The sequence below is a fragment of the Equus caballus genome, chromosome X, assembly GCF_041296265.1.
Source record: "Equus caballus isolate H_3958 breed thoroughbred chromosome X, TB-T2T, whole genome shotgun sequence".
Classification (NCBI taxonomy): Eukaryota; Metazoa; Chordata; class Mammalia; order Perissodactyla; family Equidae; genus Equus; species Equus caballus.
The window spans coordinates 101,010,944-101,031,076 of NC_091715.1; the positions used below are offsets into that span (position 1 = coordinate 101,010,944).

Sequence of the window (20,133 nt, forward strand, 5' to 3'; positions counted from 1 at the left end):
AGTGGTGGAGACCAAAAGACCCAGTGGAGCACAGCTTGGGCTGCAGGGCAGGTCCAGTATCTGAGTCCCTGGTCTACAGCTTCCCAGAAGAAGTGCATCCATATTTTTAAATGTAAGAGATAGTTTCTTAAGGATATTTGATGATATTTACACCAATATGCATTTCTACTAACAGTATTTGAGAGCCTAATTTCCTACTGTATGGTTAAACTATTCACCAGCCATTCTTACGCTTCGTGACCCAGACGTTTCACTTTTTACATTTACCATACAAAATATTCCCTGCCTAAATATATGCCTACAGCCACATGGCTGTGCTGTACAGGCTCTTTGGCACAGAAGGATGAGGGGACCGGAGAGTGGCTGATATTGTCACAGAGGGGTAGAAATGATTGTCCTTGGAATCAGGGATAGATGGGAAAGAAGGGACGTGAGTACCTGACATATAGAATGAAAAGGCCAAGGGAAGGATGTAAGGTCAGAAAGATGAGGATGAGCCTTGGGAAGAGAACGAAACACAAATGGAAAAAGCCTCTGAGGAACTGAGTTCATCCTGGCAATATGCACGCCTCTAGAAACCTTCCTCTGTGTCCATGTAGTAGATCTTGTCTGTCTCTGTTCCTTCACGGCGAACACTGGAGAAACAGTTCCCACAGAGTCTGAGAAAGGGGAGACAGTAAGGGGAACAGCTGCAATGAGGGGTCTCTTAGACAGAAGGCTAGAGTTCAGTGCAACTTGGTCTCAGATGGCACACCCATCAGTGCCCACCGGACTTTGAGTGAGGCCCATCCCAGTGCTCATTTCAGCCTTAACACAGAGCCACACATTATTGGTTATGGGCATAGGATTTGAGGTCAGATCAACCAGGGTTTGATCCTGCTGCTAAATTACATGGTCCAGGGCAAGTAACTTTGACCTCACAGTGACTCAAGTTTTTTTTCACCCCCCCCCCCTTAAATTGAAGGTAGTAAAGAGTTTCTACCTCGTGAGGCAATTGTGAGAATTAACTGAGTTAATATTTGGAAATACACAGAAAACCCCCGGAGAAATGCCTGTGACCTAATAAGCACTACAAACAAGTTAGCTATTACTAAGTCAGGTACCTTGCGCAACGTCTGGTGTTTAGTAAGGGATGAACGTGTGTTAGTTGTACATTCTGTTGTTATGAGAAGGAAGACAGATGGGTGTATGGGGGCAGGCCGCAGTGTCAGCTAGTAACCTACGTTATAAAGTGGCGATGCTAAACCACGGCATCCCCGGTAGGAAATAATCTGACATCTTGTTTAAGGGAACCAAAATTGAAAGATCAGACACCAAAACAGGCATATGGCAGGATTAAGTGGGGGGCTTAAGTTCCCATTTCCAAACTTTTAACCTTTAAAACAGAAGCATTATTAATCAAGAAACGGTCGCAGCTTAAGTGGCAGATTACAAAAAACAACACGGAATATTCCTCACATCACATGATACAACGTGAAAGAAAAAAAGCCAGGGTAAAAACTGTATATTACAGTATGGCTCCTCAGAAGAGGATGTTAATGAATGTTTATGTTCCTACGTGTAAATATAAACATAAAGAAGCCAAGGTAAAGGGACACGTGAGAATATCAACTGTGTCTATGTATGGGTGGCTGAAATGCGTAGTATTTTGGCTCTCCTATCTATGCTTTACGTGCAGAAGAGGATGCTTGTGCCTGGGTCGGGGTTTTGCCAGGTGCTCGAGGGAAGCACTACTCCTACTGTCTCCTTACGCGGCATAACAGGAAGAACTTATCACTGATAAGCAGATGTGAGCATCTTCTTGCTGCTTACTAAGCTGCATCGCTTTAGACGATTCACCCACCTTCTCCTGGTCCCTGGTTCCTTACTCGTAAAAATCAGGGATCAGGGCTAACCACCCCCTTAATGAAGATATAGAAGACGTGCCACACCCCAGAAGGCGCCCAGTTTAACTCCTCTTCATCTTCTGTCCCCGGGCAAACCTTCATCTGCTTTCAGTCTCTCTATATTAGTTTTTCCTGTTCCATGATTTCACATAAATGGAATCATACATCCTGTACTCCTTTGTGTCTGGCTGCTTTGACTCAACATAAGTTTTTTTGAGATCCATCCACGTTCTTGCCTTTTTATTGCTGAGTAATATCCCACTGTATTGATTTGCTTACCCCTAATATTGTTTTAACGAACTTTCAGGAGGAGGTGAAAGCAGATCCTTGTGTTCAAGCAGCCATCTTCCTGGTCAGTCTTCTGTTCTTATATAATGGATATAATTTCTTCCTTCATCACTCCTTTATCTCTCTGAGGAAATATTATCTTAAGGTCTTTTGCAGCTTTCTCTGTTTCTTCTCTTCCCTCAGTACAAATCACTGCATTTGCTGAGTTTCTTCCGTCCCTTCTGTGCTCAGCCTGGGTTCTCACTGTCTCCTACGGAGGAGGCTTCACTGCTGAGTCAGCCCTGGGCTCGCTGGGGCTTGGCTTGACTCTACACCTTGCTCTGGCCTCGCTGCTGGCTGAGCTTCCTCCCTGGCCCTAACACTGGTGGCCTCTGCCTTGCCACTGTGTTGTCCCAATTCCTTTTTTTTTCCTTACCTAAGAGAGTCTTCCCCATTTCTTACACGGGAATTCTTATTTCATACTTTCAGCATAGCTACATAGTGATTGTTATTGGAATGTTGTATGTATTTATTATTAGAATATTATTATTCCAAAACCACAATTATAAGATTTTAAAATTAAATATTGTACAACACTTGCACTCTCATCATTTAAGTTGTTCAGGTAGTTCTCAACCTTGTTTACACACTAAAGCCACTTGGGGAGATGGGAAAAATCAGTAGCACCAGGCTACAGCCACAACCACCAAAGCGGAATTGGGGGCAGCCCCAGGCAACCACATTTTTAAAACTCTTCATGTGGTTGCAGCGTGCACCCAAGTCTGACAACCACTGTGTTAAAAAGCACCAGCTTTTGGGATGCTTGCCAGAAGACCCTAGGAATGGCTGCCACCTCATTTTGCTGAGTTTCCACTCAGCGCTGTTTTGGGGGCCTAGTGATTCCATTAGCTTGGCTCGAGCAGAGACTGATGAACTATGGCCCATGGGCCTAACCTGGCCCGCAGCCTCCTTTTGGATGGTCCGCAAGCTAAGAATGGTTTTTACATATTTGAATGGCTGAAAAAAGTCAAAAGCAGAATACTATTTCCTGACACCTGAAAATCATTTGCAACTCAGACGTCCTTGTCCATACATAAAGTTTTATTGGAACACAGCCTTGCTGCGTCTATGGCAGCTTTTCTTCCACCACAGCGGACTGGAGTAGCTCCATTGGAGCCCAACAGGCTTGCAAAGCCTCAGATATCTATGATCCGGCCCTTTCCAGGAAAAGCTTCTTGAGCTCTGGCTTGGAGCAAGTGTCCTTGAAGCAAGTGCACAGTAACTGTGGTAAATGGCTGGAGATCCCTCTGCCTAAGCCCAGGAAGAAGATTTACTGTAGTTTCTTGTGACTTCATTGTAGGGAATTTCTTCAGTAGTCCCTTCGTTCACGGTGCTGTGGGTCAGGTTGGGAACTGAGTAAGGGACCATCACTCGCCATCAAGATGGCTCAAGTCACCAGATGTAAAGTTTTATTTATTTATATTTTATGTTCTTATATTTTATTGTAAATAAATATTTGTTTGAATTTTACTTACTTTTACACTGGTCAGTTGCAACTTTAGAGACTGTTCAGATATTTCAAGATCCAAGGGATCTGTTGATCAGGTAGCCACCCTCAAATGTTACGGTAGGTCAAATCAGTGTGACCATCCTGCCATCTGTGCTGTCGAATAAGGTCAAGAGCACTCACCTTGATGCGGGGGGTTAAGTGCTTCTACTTGGCCTGTGGCTCCAGGATCCCAACATCCCCACTGAAATGAGGGTGACCATGTCAGTGGCAGGACCTCCCACCTCACCTGTGGCCTACACAAGTCAGCCACTTCAGAACGCTTCAGATGTGAAGACGCTCTCCTCACCAACATGTTTCCCGATACCATGGGGAAAGGAGTGTCCTCTGAGTCCCTCACAGCAGCTGCTTGCTCCACTGACACACTGACTTCAAAGACATTTCAATTCCAGTGAACACACGTGATAATTTTTGCGACTCTTTCACCACCGCGTGCCCTGGAGTGCCAATACCCCATCCTCTAATGTCAACTGGATCCTTACTCTCTTCAGATCCAACTAGGTCACACAACCTATCCCAGATCCCCGCCTCCTTCAGGGCCCTTTGCTTGCAAACAGTTTCGGTGTCAAGTTCTCTATTAACCACGGTTTCTACTTGCCTATGCCAGAATTCATTCTAGCTATTTTATAAAAATAAGATATCTTAGTAAAATATGTTATACAGCTTACAAAAACCCCGTGACGGCCAGAAAAAGTACCCTTGGATGTTGCACAGCCAGGGGAAGCTCACTCACACTATCGGACTGTTAGACCTGAAACACCACTGCTGCCTGCCCACCACTTGACATGTATGACAGAGACTGAATTCTAGGCACCTGCTATGGTCGCTCCACAAAACCCAGAGACCTCTCCCATCACACATAGCTGACCGCGTCATTGAGCCATATGGGGCTCCCACGTCATTCAGTTACACCTCCAAGTCTCAGGATGGTGCATATGCCTGATACAACCGAGATTCCACTTGGGACCCTAGCTGCAAGGGATTCTGGTTAATGTGTGTGTCACAGACACACACCCACCAACTAGTTCTCTTTCATGTTTTAAGCTTTCTAGCCTCTATAGAAGAGGAAAGCATGTAAGAGTTTATGGATGTTAGAATAATTACCAAGGGAGCCGATTCACAGTTTATTTCACAGAATGTCCTAATTTTTGCTTTCGTAAATGGTACGTTCAGAATGAAAATGGTATTTTTCTATTTGTCACAATTATTTTGTGTATATTAGTCTTATGTCCTACAAACTTATTAACCTTTATGTTCACTTTTAAATTTTCTGTAGCTTCTCCTGAATTTATATGAAGATGACCATATGGTATTGAGAGCTTTATTTTCACTTATTATTACACTTATTTCTTTATGGATGTATAGATGCGTGTATGTATTCTGGCTTGCTGTACTGCTTAGGAGACGCAGGATGATGCTGAAAAGAAGTGGTCACATGAGTCATCTTTGTCTCTTTTCTGATTTTAAAGGGAATGCTTTTAATGTTTCAGGATTAAGAGTGAGGTTTGATGTAGTTTGTTCTTTATTAATACTTCTTGTCAATTTAAAGAAATATCTTTCTATTTATTAATTGCCGAGAATTATTATTATTGTTGTTTAATCCTGATTGGTGATTTGATTTTTTTGGTAAACCTGTTTTTACTGGATATTTTGTGATAATCATCTTTTCCTCCTTCCTTTATTCCACTAACGTGCTAAATTGCATTACGGACCTCCTAATGTTAAACCTACGCTGCATGCTTGGGATTAAACACAACTTTGTCATGCAGTATTACCTGTTTTAGCCATTGCTGGATTTAGTTTGCTATTAATTTATTTACACTTTTCTGCGTTTATGTAACTAGTTGAGATTGGCTAATAATTTGGCCTTCTCGTGTATTCCTCGTCAAGAATACTTTTAATAATATTAAGATTTTCTGACCCACAACTGAAATGTACAACTATGTACTGGGGTGATTTGGAGAGAAAAAAGCAGAAAGAAAAAAAATATTAAGATTTTCTATTACACCAGTATGGAAAGTTATATTTTTTGCTGGGATTTACCTATTTAATCTAAATTTTAAATGTATCAGCCTATCTTTCTCATATTATCATCTTACCTCTTGAATCTTTGCTGTAACTGCAAGCATGACAGCTTTTTCATTCCACAAGTGGCTTATCTGTGCCTTACCTCTAATTTTCTTGACCCCTGTTGCCAGAGGTTTCTTTATTATCCTATGTCTCTAAAGTACTGACATTTAGGGGGCTGGCCTGGTGGCATGGTGGTTAAGGTCACCTGCTCTGCTTCAGCGGCCAGGGGTTCACAGGTTCAGATCGCAGGCGCGGACCTAGCACCACTCGTCAAGCCACGCTGTGGCAGCATCCCACATAAAACAGAGGAACACTGGCACAGAGGTTAGCTCAGGGACCATCATCCTCAAGCGAAAAGAGGAAGATTGGCAACAGATGTTAGCTCGGGGCCAATCTTCCTCACCAAAAAAAAAGTACTGACATTTAGCATTTTTGTTGAATTCTCTCATATCAGTTAGCAGTTTCATTCTGCTCTTGTTTTTATTATTTTTCCTTGACAATGGTGGAAAGACACGAGATTAGTTTTTATTAAGCAAATGATCAATAAACAGTCTTTTCATCTACCATCAGGTCCTAGTTTCTAATTTTTGTTCTTGAATATAACGGACGCTCAAAAGTCCAGTAGCTTCTTTCGTTTGGAAGAGAGGTGTGGCCTAGCAGTGCTGTTGTTTATGGTCAACGCCATCATGTCTGTTCAGTTGCACTGTTGGAATAGCAGATGATTAAGGAAGAGGGAACTGGAGCATTTAAGTCATGGAATCTCTGCTACAAATATATATGAATGTCATTTAAGGGCATAGCATACAATGTTGAAAGGAGGATAGAGAGAACATCGACTTTGAAAACATACGTGTCTGGCTTCAAATCCCGGCTCTGTCACTTACTGCCTATGTGATTTTAGGCAAGTACTCAGTCTCCCTGAGTTTCAGTCCCATCATGCAGTAGTCAGTGGTGCTGTCTGCCAAGTGCTTCCATTTCTCCCCTGTTCCAGGCACCTGGTAGAACTGCCTTTCTCGCTTGATGCCCTTTGTTTGGGCAGGGCCGTGTATATGACTAGTGCTGGCTAATGGCTTGGGAGTGACATGTGTTATTTCTGGGCCAGAGCCTATGGCTGCTGGTTTGAGACCCCCAGGGCCCTCTTCCCCTCGGGCACAGTGACTGACAGTTTTCCAGATGGTGGCTGCTTTGCCAGTTTGGGGTCTCCAAATCATTCCAATAAGAATTGCTCAGACCCCCAACATCCACCATCCTGTGATGGACGTGCACCTGCCGTGGACATGCAGTAGGAGTGAGGAGCAGCCGCTGAGATTTGGGGATTGTCTATTGCTACGGCATAACTCAGCCTCTCCAGACTCTCATGTCTCGTTTGTAAATTAAAATAAACCCTCGTAGGATTTTTCTGAAGATTAAACGAGTTAACTCAGACCACGAGGTTATCACAGGGCTTGACATATAATAGAGAGTCAAAACATGGCAGCCAGAATTGTTAAATAATAATAACAAAACTGTTTTGACAAAGTGTGGATTATTTGTATAAAATGAGAGGCATTGTGTCTGCTGATCCTGATAGATAAGTTGTATCTTGCTTTCTAGATGGGGGCACTATATTTGCTGCTACAGATAAGCGTTCCTAATGATTTGCACTTACGCAGTTATTCTTGCCGCCAGGCTACGAGAAACATGCTTAGAAATTGGGATTAGCTCTGAAGAACGAAAAACTGACAAGATTTAAGCGAGAGAGAGACTGGCCAATGAGATAAGATAAAAGGAATGAAAGAGCAGTAAGTAATTTCTTAGTGAAAAGATGAGTACATTATAATTATTATAAACATACATCCCATTGCTCTTAGTAAACAACGACACACGGCTTTAAAGTGGTAGAGATTTAATTTGGACAGGATTTCCCAAAATATTTTCTGAAGAACACTAGCACCCGAGACGCTCCATGGAAAAATGTTCCATTCCCATGTAAGTTAGGCAAACTATCCCTTCCTTGGAGATTCGTACTGCATATTAGCATATTCTCTAAAAAATTCCTACAGTGTGGAAATTAATTTACCTTCAGTCCTGTTTGTCCTATCCTTCTGTAAAGTAGAGTACATTTTTGTTGTTGCTCTTTCTTGGCCCTGGTGTTTGCAGAACAAACTTGGAAATGCTGAAATGAGAGAAAAATAAAGTGTATTATTTCAGCCACATGTATTACACACTATCACAAATGACAGTATTCTTGAACCTTGAAGAATTGTTGAACTCTTGAATATACTTGTCAAGAAGTACTCAAATCCCCCATAAATGTAAGCACAATCTTGCTATTCGCTCTACTTTACTTACTCAATACCACTTTCGTGACATGCCAAATGTGAGTATCACCCACAATTTTACCTAGTGTTTTCTTAAATCAATTCACTATTATTTTCCAAGTGAAGGAACGGAGGGAGTTTTCAAGAAGTCTAAGAAGCAATGGTTAGAAACTCATGGGGGGAACCAGAAACAATAGTGTCTGGCTGAACTGCTTTAAGCCATTTAGAAATCCTAAGCATGGAAAAATCGCTGCCCAGCTCCCAGAAGTATTTTGTAAAACCCCTGAACTTCAAATTAAGTATAAAAATAAAGTCTGAATCTTCACAGCAAGGCTACTTTGACACTTTTACTGAAATATCAAATTCCTGAAAATAAACTCACTCTCTCCCTCTCTCCCCTCCCTTCCTCCTCCTCTCCCACTCTGCCGCTTCCTCCCCTTTCCATCTCCCTCTAGCTCTGTTTTGCTTCTTTCTTTCTTTCTGCAGGGAAAGATTCGCCCTGAGCTAACACCTGTTGCCAACCTTCCTTTTCTTTTAATTCCCCAAAGCCCCCGTGCGTGGTGGTTTATCCTATTTGTAAGCAGTTCTAGTTCTTCTATGTGAGTCCCCGTCACACTATGGCAACCGACAGACGGTTCCAAACCCGAACCAAACCAGGCCAGCAAAGCGGTGAGCACCAAACTTCAACCACCAGGCCATCCGGGCTGGCTCCGCTTTGCTTCTTTCTTGAGCACACGTTTGGAATGTTTGTGGGGGGAAAATACATCGAGGGAATAAAGAAGAATCTTTACAGAATCGAGTAAGTGGCAGAAATTAAGATAGGATTTGGAATCATCTATACAAATCGGCATCTAGGAGGTCTCTGGACTCCTTAATCACAGCATGGTCAGAGGAGGCTGTCACACTGCACGGACAGCGAAGATAGAGGGGTGATAAGCAGGCATGAGGCTTTAGTGTGGGGGCGGGCAAGGGGGTCCCGTCCGGGTTCCAGAGCCCTGCTGCTGAGACGACATACAAGCCCAGGAAGCCCCGCAGCCCCCTCCACGGCCCCCCCCACCCTCCGATGCAGAACACCCTCTGCCGCTTCACTCTCCACCGACAGCAGCTCCCGTGGGTCTAGGATCAGGTCACACACACCCACAGGGCTGCTCTGACCGGTGGACAAAAGTCAGGCCACATTCAGAAGCTCTCCCCCTACGTCTGCCCAGCCCCCTCTCAGGTCTCCGGCCGCATGACCGCCCCCAAAAGCCCAATTCTCTGACTAAACTTCTAATACTGGCTGCCGGCCCCCTTACCGGACACTGCAGACCGCAGCAGGATATACAAGTTGGTGGAAAGATTGGGGTCTGAGCCGACGTCTCATCAGAGTTCCCCCTGAGCCAGGGGGCACACCCCAGTTCTAAAGTCTTCTGCATCTGTTGGCAACTGTTTTTCAGGCTAAGCCGAGCTGCAGGACCACAAGGAGTCACGTGACCTCAGGATCCCTGTGACCCTCAGGGTCCAGGAGCCCTCAATCTTCGCCTGACTAAGAGGGCTGAGTCTCGCGTGACCATATCCTGCCACGTGACCGCAGAATCCACGTGACCAATAGCGGTAGCGCAATGCCCACGTCACTGAAAGGGCTTTGTCTGCCACGTGTGGTAGGAGCCACATTGTTGCCTCTACATGGATCTGCAGTGTTTAGTAGCCCACGAGCTTCACGTGACAGAGACGGCTGAGTTTCACGTGTACCATGGGCACGGGGGTGGTACATAACCATAGCATCCAGGTGACACTAAGCAGTGGCTCACCTATATGACGTCAACGGCTGATGCTTCCACATGCTCGTAGCCAGTAAGGGCTACATGAGAGAAGGGTCCACGCTGCTGTCGTGACTTGAAGAGCTGGACCTACCACTCGACCATAGCGGCAACAGGGCCAAAGAGACGGCATGACCTTTGGGATTAGGAGCCCATGGCGCCGACATGACAGGTAGGGCTGGGCCTGCCAAATAACTATTGTTGACATGATGGCAGCCTCCACGTGACTCGTAGCCCAAGACTGAGGAAACTGTGCTCCAGAATGATTCCAGTGAAGCAGAGGGTGAGGCCCAGAAGCCTAAAACACCAGGGCAGAGCCAGGAAAACAAGAGCTTCTGTTCAGATGGCCACCGTCCTGGTAGGTCTAGAATTCTACAATCACTTCCTTGGGTAGTGCTTGATACCAGTTAGGTTAAAGGAATAGACAGCCTGTGGGTTAAGTGCCTTTAAAGGGCACAGAAGGCTCTTGCAACCTTGCATTTTTCCTTTCTCATCCTTCTGCTATTCCTCTTTTGGATTATTCTTTTCCTTGTCTTTTTTCCCCTCTAATTTTTACATATGGGATCTAGGCCCCTGATTGGCAAGTACGATTAAAAGACATTTTGGCTCTTGCGAAAGAGGGCAATAAAGCACAATTACTTGTGTTTGACAAGATGGGAGTATTTGAGTTAGTTCAAAACATGGAAAATAGATTACGTTCTTGTATTTTGATTTTGTAGATTGCAAATGGTAGATCTAGGATGGATTTGAGAGAATCCAAATTATCTAGTGCTGGAATTGTGTTCTGTCCTTTTCTGGGAGTATTTTGTTGACATAAAAATTATCACTGGTCTAGGGTAAAATTCTTCAGATCTATAATAACTCTTTTTCTGTATACATAGGGGCATGAGGTCTCTTCCACGCCTTACGGTAGGCATTTATTTGAGGTTTTGGTTTGACTAGCCCAACCTCATGGGAACTCAAATTGCAGTTCTCTTACAATAATCTCCAGTGCACTTAACCAAACATCAATCTGAAGATCTGTCAAAGTCATGAAGACAGACGGAAAAAATAGTTGGAAACCACGATACTAAGTTGAATCACGTATGTTCCTCTGGTGGCCACTAAGGGTCACTGCTAGTTCATAGAATAGCACAAGTATTGGTTCACAGTGTCTCTGAAATAAATGGTTTAGTGACTTGATTAGCTGGTATATTTTAACATATGTAGCTTTTCAGTTAGGGTAGAAAGGAGGTGTCGATTGATGGTACTAACGTTTGTTGAAAGACTTTTTTAACGAGAAGTAAATGTACATAAGTAGACCATCTCCTTGGTGAGTTTTAGGATCCTTATATGTGAGTTTTATTATGTCTTGGGGATAAATAGTTCTCTCTGAACAAATTATGGAACTATATTGAAAGTGAGTGAGGAAATAGTTTTCTTGCATGTTTTGGTCGTATACCAAGTAAATAATTATAACTACTCTGTGTGCTTACGATGTATCACTCCTGTAAGTAATCTGCATAATGAACTCAGAACAGTGATTACCAAATTCCAAGCTAGTGTATGGAAAAGTTCTTACCAATCTTGAGTGAAATAAAACAAAGATATTGTAATAAGTTTTTAAAAATAAAGTTAAATCGATCCAATTGAAAGGATTACTGTATATCGACTTTATTTACCGACTTTCTGCCTTTTGGGATGTTAAAATCTACTTTTAAAATTAAGTGATTATTTTGGTGATGGTAAGGTGGATGTTTTTCTTTGTTTGCCTTAATGTCAATATGTGGGAAAATAAAAATCAGCAAATCATTGTCAGTAACTCTTCTTTTTTGGACATTTTATTAGTCTGTGGAATCCCCAGATTTGAGAACCATGCTTCAAGCATGGTTCAACTTTAGAGCCCTCTAGGGGGATTTGTGGTGTTATCTGTAAAGAGACTCTCTTCTTGTGTATCTTCCTGTCTCATCAGAGGTAGGAAGAGGATAGCGGAAACAGTAACTTTTTGATAAATGTTTATTTTATAAGACACAACTTATTCATGGTTTCTTTGCTGTGTTTTACTTATGGCTTTGACAGTCCAAAAAATGGTTTTGAAATCATTTTCACATTTTCCTTTTCGTAAACTAACTTCTCTTCTCCTCATGCCTGACTTCTCTAACTTTCTAGTGCTGTTGAAGGGCAAAGAGTTCAGAAGACCTCAAATACCGGAATGATTGAGTGAGTCTGAGTAAGATCTATTTGATGAATCTAAATTTGGGGGCCTTAATTGGCTGAGTGAATCTCTGAATAAAAGAAAAGTTCTATTTGTGTGGGTTCCCTGTTGATGATTGCTATACTTTTTTCTAGAGTGCCAACCTGAAGTGCTTTCTGTCACAGAGCTGATAGAGACAATTAAGGAAGTTTCCAAGCTTAGCATTGCTCATGAAATCGTGGTAAACAAAGATTTCTATATGGAAGAGAGTGTTTTACCTCCCAACAGGTACAGACTCTTGTCTTTTTGTTCCATTTTACTCCTCCTGACATAGACACATAGCACAAATGACTTTTAATCATGTTTGAAGCATTTTCATTAATACAATTAATGTTTGAGTATGTCTTAACTGGTACCAACAAATAAAACAGAGGAGTAATCAGTGTAATTATTAGTTCCAAAGAGTCAGAGCTGAAAAATTATTTTTACACAGGAAATAAACCAAAGTAATTATTGTCAGAATGTTCCTCTCGATATCCCAGTTAACAATGAAAGACAGTTTGAATTTCAGGTCTTCTTAGACAGCTTTGGAGAAAGTAGCTCCTAGCAGTTACTCTTTTAGTTATACAGGTACAGATGAAAAGATTACTTTTCTAATAGTGATATTGCCAACTCCTCACGGGATGAGATTTCAGGGAGCATTTCTGCTACATAATCAGCTTAATAAAGATCCTGCAAACGAAGATCAGAACCTCGTTAATAAATAATGCCCCTCTAAAGTCAGACTTTACTCTGGTTCTTCTTAATTGTATTGATATTGCAATGCTTAAATAAGAGTCATTCAGTAAGTACGAAATGACTGCTTCTAATGGTTTGTTAATAGTTAACTGGGTAAATTTCTCTGTTGAAACCTATATTGTATTGCATTTCTAGTTTCCCACCTTACATGCTTCTATTTTGCCATTTTAGGGATTCTATTGCTAAAGCACCTTGCTCTGTCAGTTTTTCTTTTGTTCTTCACACTCCTTAGTTTGCCCTTGCCTGTTGCCAACGGGTACTCATACCAGGCACAGCTTCCCTGAAGAAGGTTCTCACCAAAACACAGGTCTCCTAGCATCTTCCTCACTGCCTTCGCTGTCCTTGGACGCCGAGTTAGATTTATTTTTCTGCTGGCAGGGGTGCAGAGAAAGTGAAGCTTGGAGAGTGAAGGTCTGTTGAAGTGGCAGGGGGTCGTGGTGGCGATGAGAGGCAGATAAATGAAGCAGAGGAAATAATACTATTTAGAGCTTAGTTTTCATTGTTTTCTTATTAACAGCCTTATTCTAGTGTAGTAGTGCAAAAAGGATACTGGGAAAGAGGTTGAAACAGAATTTGAGGTTATGTCTTATCTATAGATAATCAATGATTGGTTTTCCCCTTGGGCTTATAAAATGACACTAATTACAGCTAGAGATTCCTAAGAGAAATCTGATCTTCGTATCATTATTCAACAAATATTTATTGAGTACTTACTAGGAGGAGGGCAGAATTTTGAAGGCTGGAGACGTATAGATGAGTAAGATGCTGGCTTTGCTATCAAGAAGCTTCTGTAGGGGAGATTGTCAAATAGTAGATAGCTACTGTGCAATGATAAATTCTCTCACATCTAGTATATGGAGTTCTGGGTTTGTGCTCAGCATTCAGGAAGGCTTTCCTGATAAGACAACACTTGAGTCTTGGAGTATGAATAGGTGCTTTTCAAGTGGTCTAGCGAGGAAAGGATTCTCCTGGAAATGGAAATGACGTATCAGAGGCATAGAATGGTGGACGGTGATTATATATTCATTATAAGCAGATCGCTATTTTTGGAACACAGAGTGCTAGAAGGAGGAAGGCAATAAGGTAGGAGAAGTGGCAGAATAGGGTTATGATGGATCTTGGAGGTCATGTATCCTGCTGGTGATGGGGAGCCCCTAAAGGATTTTAAATGGGCGTGCCATCAGATTTGTATCTTAGAAAAAGAATTGATTTCAGTAAGAATATGTGGCATTGTGGGAGTAAAACTTTGTCAGGGCAGGCAGGCCATTTAATAGCATATTGCAATAGTCCAGGTGCGAGGTGATGGTAGATGGGGATGGATTCCAGAGATGTTTAAGAAGCAAAATCTCTGGAAGTTGGAGACCAAGTGGATAAAAGGAATGAGGGAAAGTGATTAAGAAGGTCTCCAGTGCACACGAGATAAATAACAGTTGGTGACATCTCACAGGTGGGATTGGTGTGTTGAGGGAGGAACTTTGATGTTTTTTTCATTTATCTTTGTATTGCTTGTAAAATGTTTAACAAAGGCATACGTTACTATAGTATTTTTTTATTGAGATTATGATAGTTTACAACCTTGTGAAATGTCACTTGTGCATTATTGTTTGTCAGCCGTGTTGTAGTGCACTGCTTCTCACTTTGTGCCCACCCCCCACTGCCTCTTTCCCCTGGTAGCCACTAATCTGTTCTCTTTGTCTACGTGATTAACTTCAACATATGAGTGGAGTCATACAGAGGTTGTCTTTCTCTATCTGGCTTATTTCACTTAACATAATACCCTCAAAGTCCATCCATGTCGTGAATGGGATGATTTTATCCTTTTTTATGGCTGAGTAGTATTCTATTGTATATATATACACCATATCTTCTTTATCCAATCATCAGTTGATGGGCACTTAGGTTGCTTCCACGTCCTGGCTATTGTAAATAATGCTGCGATGAACATAGGGGTGCATGGGACTTTTGGAATTGCTGATTTCAAGTTCTTTGGATAGATTCCCAGTAGTGGGATGGCTGGGTCATATGGTATTTCCCTTTTTAATGTTTTGAGAAATCTCCATACTGTTTTGCATAGGGGCTGCATGAGTTTGCATTCCCACCAGCAGTGTATGAGGGTTCCTCTTCTCTGCAAGCTCTCCACCATTTGTTACTTTTTGTTTTGGTTATTTTTGCATTCTAATGGGTGTAAGGTGCTATCTTAGTGTAGTTTTGATTTGCATTTCCCTGATGATCAGTGATGATGGACATCTTTTCATGTGCCTGTTGGCCATCTGTATATCTTCTTTGGAGAAATGTCTGTTCATGTCTCCTGCCCATTTTTTGATCCAGTGGTTTGGTTTTTCGTTGTTGAGCTGTGTGAGCTTTTTATATATTATGGAGATTAACCCTTTGCCAGATATACGACTTGCATATATCTTTTCCCAATTAGTGGGATGTTTTTCTGTTTCCATCCTGTTTTCCCTTGCCTTGAAGAAGTTCTTTAGTCTGATGAAGTCCCATTTGTTTATTCTTTCTATTGTTTCTCTTGTCTGAGAAGACATGGTGTCCGAAAAGATCCTTTTAATACTGATGTCAAAGAGTGTACTCCCTGTGTTTTCTTCTAGAAGCCTTATGGTTTCAGGTCTTACCTTTAGATCTTTGATCCATTTTGAGTTTATTCTTCTGGATGGTAAAAAAGAATGGCCAATTTTCATTCTTTTACATGTGGCTGTCCAGTTTTCCCAGCACCCTTTGTTGAAGAGACTTTCTCTTCTCCATTGTAGGTCCTCAGCTCCTTTGTCGAAGATTAGCTGTCCATAGATGTGTGGTTTTATTTCTGGGCTTTCAATTCTGTTCCATTGATCTGTGCACCTGTTTTTGTACCAATACCATGCTGTTTTGATTACAGTAGCTTTGTAGTATGTTTTGAAGTCAGGGATTGTGATGCCTCCAGCTTTGTCCTTTTTTCTGAGGATTGCTGTAGCAATTCGGGGTCATTTGTTGCCCCATATGAATTTTAGGATTCTTTGTTCTATTTCTGCAAAGAATGTCATTGGGAATCTTATTGGGTAGCATTGAATCTGTAGGTTGCTTTAGGTAGAAGGGACATTTTAACTATGTTTATTCTTCCAATCCACCTGCATGGAATGTCTTTCCATCTCTTTAGGTCGTCATCAATTTCTTTCAGGAAAGTCTTGTAGTTTTTGTTGTATAGGTCTTTCACTTCCTTAATTAAATTCACCCCAAGGTATTTTATTCTTTTTGTTGCGATTTTGAATGGTTTTGTGTTCCTGAGTTCTTTTTCTGTTAGTTCGTTATTAGAGTACAGAAATGCTACTGATTTATGTAAGTTGATTTTATACCTTGCAACTCTGCTGTAGTTGATTATTTCTAATCGTTTTCCAATGGATTTTTTGTGGTTTTCCAAATATATAAGATCATGTCGTCTGCAAACAGTGAGAGTTTCACTTCTTCGCTCCCTATTTGCATTCCTTTTATTCCTTTTTCTTGCCTAATTGCTCTGGCCCAAACCTCCAGTACTATGTTGAATAAGAGTGGTGATAGAGGGTATCCTTGTCTCGTTCCTCTTCTCAGGGGGATGGCACTCAGTTTTAGCCCATTGAGTATGATGTTGGCTGTGGGTTTGTCATATATGGCCTTTATTATGTTGAGGTAATTTCCTTCTATCCCCATTTTGTTATGACTTTCTATCATAAATGGCTGTTGGATCTTGTCAAATGCTTTCTCTGCTTCTATTGAGATGATCGTGTGGTTTTTAATCCTCAATTTGTTGATGTGGTGTATCACACGGATTGATTTGCAGATGTTGAACCATCCCTGTGTCCGTGGTATGAATCCCACTTGATCATGATGTATGATCCTTTGACGTATTGCTGAATTCAGGTTGCCAAAATTTTGTTGAGAATTTTTGCATCTACGTTCATCAGTGATATTGGCCTGTAGTTCTCCTTTTTTGTGCTGTCCTTGTCAGGCTTTGGTATCACCGTGATGTTGGCCTCGTAAAATGTGTTAGGACGTGTTCCATCCTCCCTAACTTTTTTGGAATAGCTTGAAAAGGAGAGGTATTAAATCCTCTCTGAAAGTTTGGTAGAATTCCCCAGGAAAGCCATCTGGTCCTGGGGTTTTATTCTTTGGGATGCTTTTGATTTCTGTTTCAATCTCTTTCCTTGTGATTGGTCTGTTCAGATTGCCTGTTTCTTCTTGACTTAGCTTTGGGAGGTTGTAAGAGTTTAAGAATTTATCCATTTCCTCTAGGTTATCCATTTTGTTGGCATATAGCTTTTCATAGTATTCTCTTATAATCCGTTGTATTTCTGTGGAGTCTGTTGTTATTTCTCCTCTTTCATTTCTGATTTTGTTTATTTGAGCTTTCTCTCTTTTTTTCTTTGTTAGTCTGGCTAGGGGTTTGCCAATTTTATTTATCTTCTCAAAGAACCAGCTCTTTGTTTCATTGATCCTTTCTACTGCCTTTTTTGTTTCAGTAGCATTTATTTCTGCTCTGAGTTTTATTATTTCTCTCCTGCTAACTTTGGGCTTTGTTGGTTCTTCTTTTTCTAATTCAGTTAGGTGTAATTTGAGATTGCTTATTTGGCATTTTTCTTGTTTCTTAAGGTGTGCTTCTATTGCAGTGAATTTCTCTCAATACAGCTTTTGCTGCATCCCATATGAGTTGGTATGGCATGTTATCATTTTCATTTGTCTCCAGATATTTTTTGATTTCTTCTTTAATTTGTTCAATGATCCATTGCTTGTTCGATAGCATATTGTTTAGTCTCCACATCTTTGTCCTTTTCTCAGCTTTCTTCTTGTAATTAATTTCTAGCTTTATAGTATTATGATCAGAGAAGATGCTTGTTATTATTTCAATTTTTTTAAATTTGTAGAGGCTTGCCTTGTTTCCCAACATATGGTCTGTCCTTGAGAATGTTCCATGCGCACTCGAGAAGAATGTGTATTCTGCTGTTTTTGGATGGAGTGCTCTATATATGTCTATTAAGTCCAACTGTTTTAGCTTTTTGTTTAATTCCACTGTTTCCTTGTTGATTTTCTGTCTGATGATTGGATAAAGAAGATATGGTATATATATATATATATATATATATATATATATATATATATATATATAATGGAATACCACTCAGCCAGAAAAAAGGATAAAATCGTCCCATTCACAACAACATGGATGGACCTTGAGGGTAATATTATGTTAAGTGAAGTAAGCCAGATAGAGAAAGACAACCTCTGTATCACTCCACTCATCTGTGGAAGTTAAAGATGCTGACAAAGAGAACAGATTAGTGGCTACCAGGGGAAAGGAGGGGTGGGGGTGGGCACAAAGTGAGAAGTGGTGCACCTATAACATGACTGACAAACAATAATGTACAACTGAAATTTCGCAAGGTTGTTAACTACCAAACTCAATAAAATTTTTTTCTAAAAAATGGATAATTTTATGTTATGTGAATTTCACCTCAATTTAGGAAAAACACATCTCTACAAAGTCCAAAAAAAATCTTAAAGGATAGTAAGAAGTGAGTATTATAAACAAATTTGTGTCAATAAATTTTACAACTGAAAGAAACGCATACAATATGTATCTACGTTATGATTCTCTTTATATGAAAATGTGTGTACATGTATGTGTGTGTATTTATGACTAAATTGTTCCAAATTATTCTAAAGAATGGCTACGCCAATGTAGGTGCTCAGACGCAATGTATAAGAGTACCTGTTGCCCCCCAACTTCAGAAATAATCTTGCAAAGCAAGATTGCCTCAGCATTTACACTTCAAAAACCTGTGCTGCAGGACAGTTTGCACAGGGACCTCTGTATGAGGAGGAAGATAGCAGGGTCAGCATTTTCCCAGGTCATGGGCCCTAGGGCATTGAGGGAACCGGCAGGAGAATGAGTAACTGGAAGACTGTGGCATCTGAGGTGGCTAGGGAAGGAGCCCGAGGATGTGGAAGCCTGAGGATGTAAAGAGCCGAAGTAGACGGGCCATGCAATGGTTTCCAATGCCCCTGCCCATGAGGGAACTCAGACAGCTCGGAGAGCCTGAGTTGAGCCAGACAGTGCGACTGTTTGCTAACGTGTGAGACTGCCTCTATTCCTCAGGCTGCGGCTGAGAAGTGTGCACTGTGGTCTCTGTACTCTAGGTGAGAAGGCCGAGACTAGACGTTGATCACTGAGGCACCACACAGAATAACATGGAATTATTCCTTATGTAACGGCAATTATCCCCTTAGTTCATATTTTTAAGACATGCACGCGCCAATGTATGGATCCTTCATGTAAATATACGTAAAGAATGGAAAAGTGGCAAGTGGTTGGAAATACCGGTAGTACGCGAGACCCAAAATTAGAGGCATAATTTGTAAACAGGTGGTACACCGCACCTATGTCATCATTTACAAGATTCTAAGTTGAAATTTGTTATTGCTGTTATTTTCATTTCAAAAGTTATGCCTGCTTGTCGTCTAAAGTGCAAACGTCACGGAAGTGTGGAAAATGAATTGTGTAAGTGTCTCTTTCAACTCTTGCCTGCAATTCTGAACTACTAATTGCTAGTCAATGAGAAAGGTCGCACAGAACTGACCAGAACGTGAGATCACGTGCTATTGTTGTTTGGAACTGAGAATGAACGAGTGAACCTCCTCAGACACATGGACCTGGAGCACCTGGTGTCAGCTCCCTGAGAAAGGCACTGGGCAGACAGGCTGGCTCTCCCTCCCTCCCTCTCAGGTGCTAAAGTGACATCCCTCCAACAGGCCACCTTGAGGAAGGGGGAGGGGGCGGTACAGTGCCTGGATGAGAAGAGAAATGGAAGCATGGTGAGAGGTGTGAAAAGGCCCATTTCCCATTCCCCTGTGTGCAAACCATAAAATTGTTCGTGGTGTGGTCTTCGAATACATTCAAATGATGGGGAATAAGAAGTCAAATATGTGAGTCCTCAGCTTCCTTCGGTCCACAGCCCTCACCAGGCAGAAGGCATCCTCTGCGAAGCCCCTTTGTGCCAGGTCACATGCTTGTTTCTGCGGGCCTTCAGGCAGAGCAACTGACTGATTCACACTGCCTGCAAAGGCCAATCTCTGGAAGCAGCATGTGTCCCTTCTCACAGGATTTACTGACAAACTACCTATGGACTCAAGCCTGATGTGTCTGCTAGGCACTGCCAGGGTGAATGGGGGGCAGGAGGAGAGGGCAGGGCCTTTCAGTCCTGGACCCATTGGCTCACGGTTGGGGCAGGGCAAGAGCGATCCAGGACACACAGCA

General features: G+C 41.8%; 1 protein-coding gene across 1 annotated transcript in view; it reads right to left on the reverse strand.

Annotated features, from left to right (window-relative positions):
- Positions 1-9,622, reverse strand: part of LOC100060857 (nuclear RNA export factor 2) — a 30,956-nt gene extending 21,334 nt beyond the window's left edge. Inside the window, exons 1-2 of the mRNA XM_070258709.1 lie at positions 9,386-9,622; positions 7,850-7,945 (exon numbers count right to left, since the gene is read on the reverse strand). Of these exons, the coding sequence (XP_070114810.1) occupies positions 7,850-7,892 (43 nt within the window). The 5' untranslated portion in view covers positions 7,893-7,945; positions 9,386-9,622. The remainder of the gene's footprint in view (positions 1-7,849; positions 7,946-9,385) is intronic.
- Between the last annotated feature and the right edge of the window lie 10,511 nt (positions 9,623-20,133).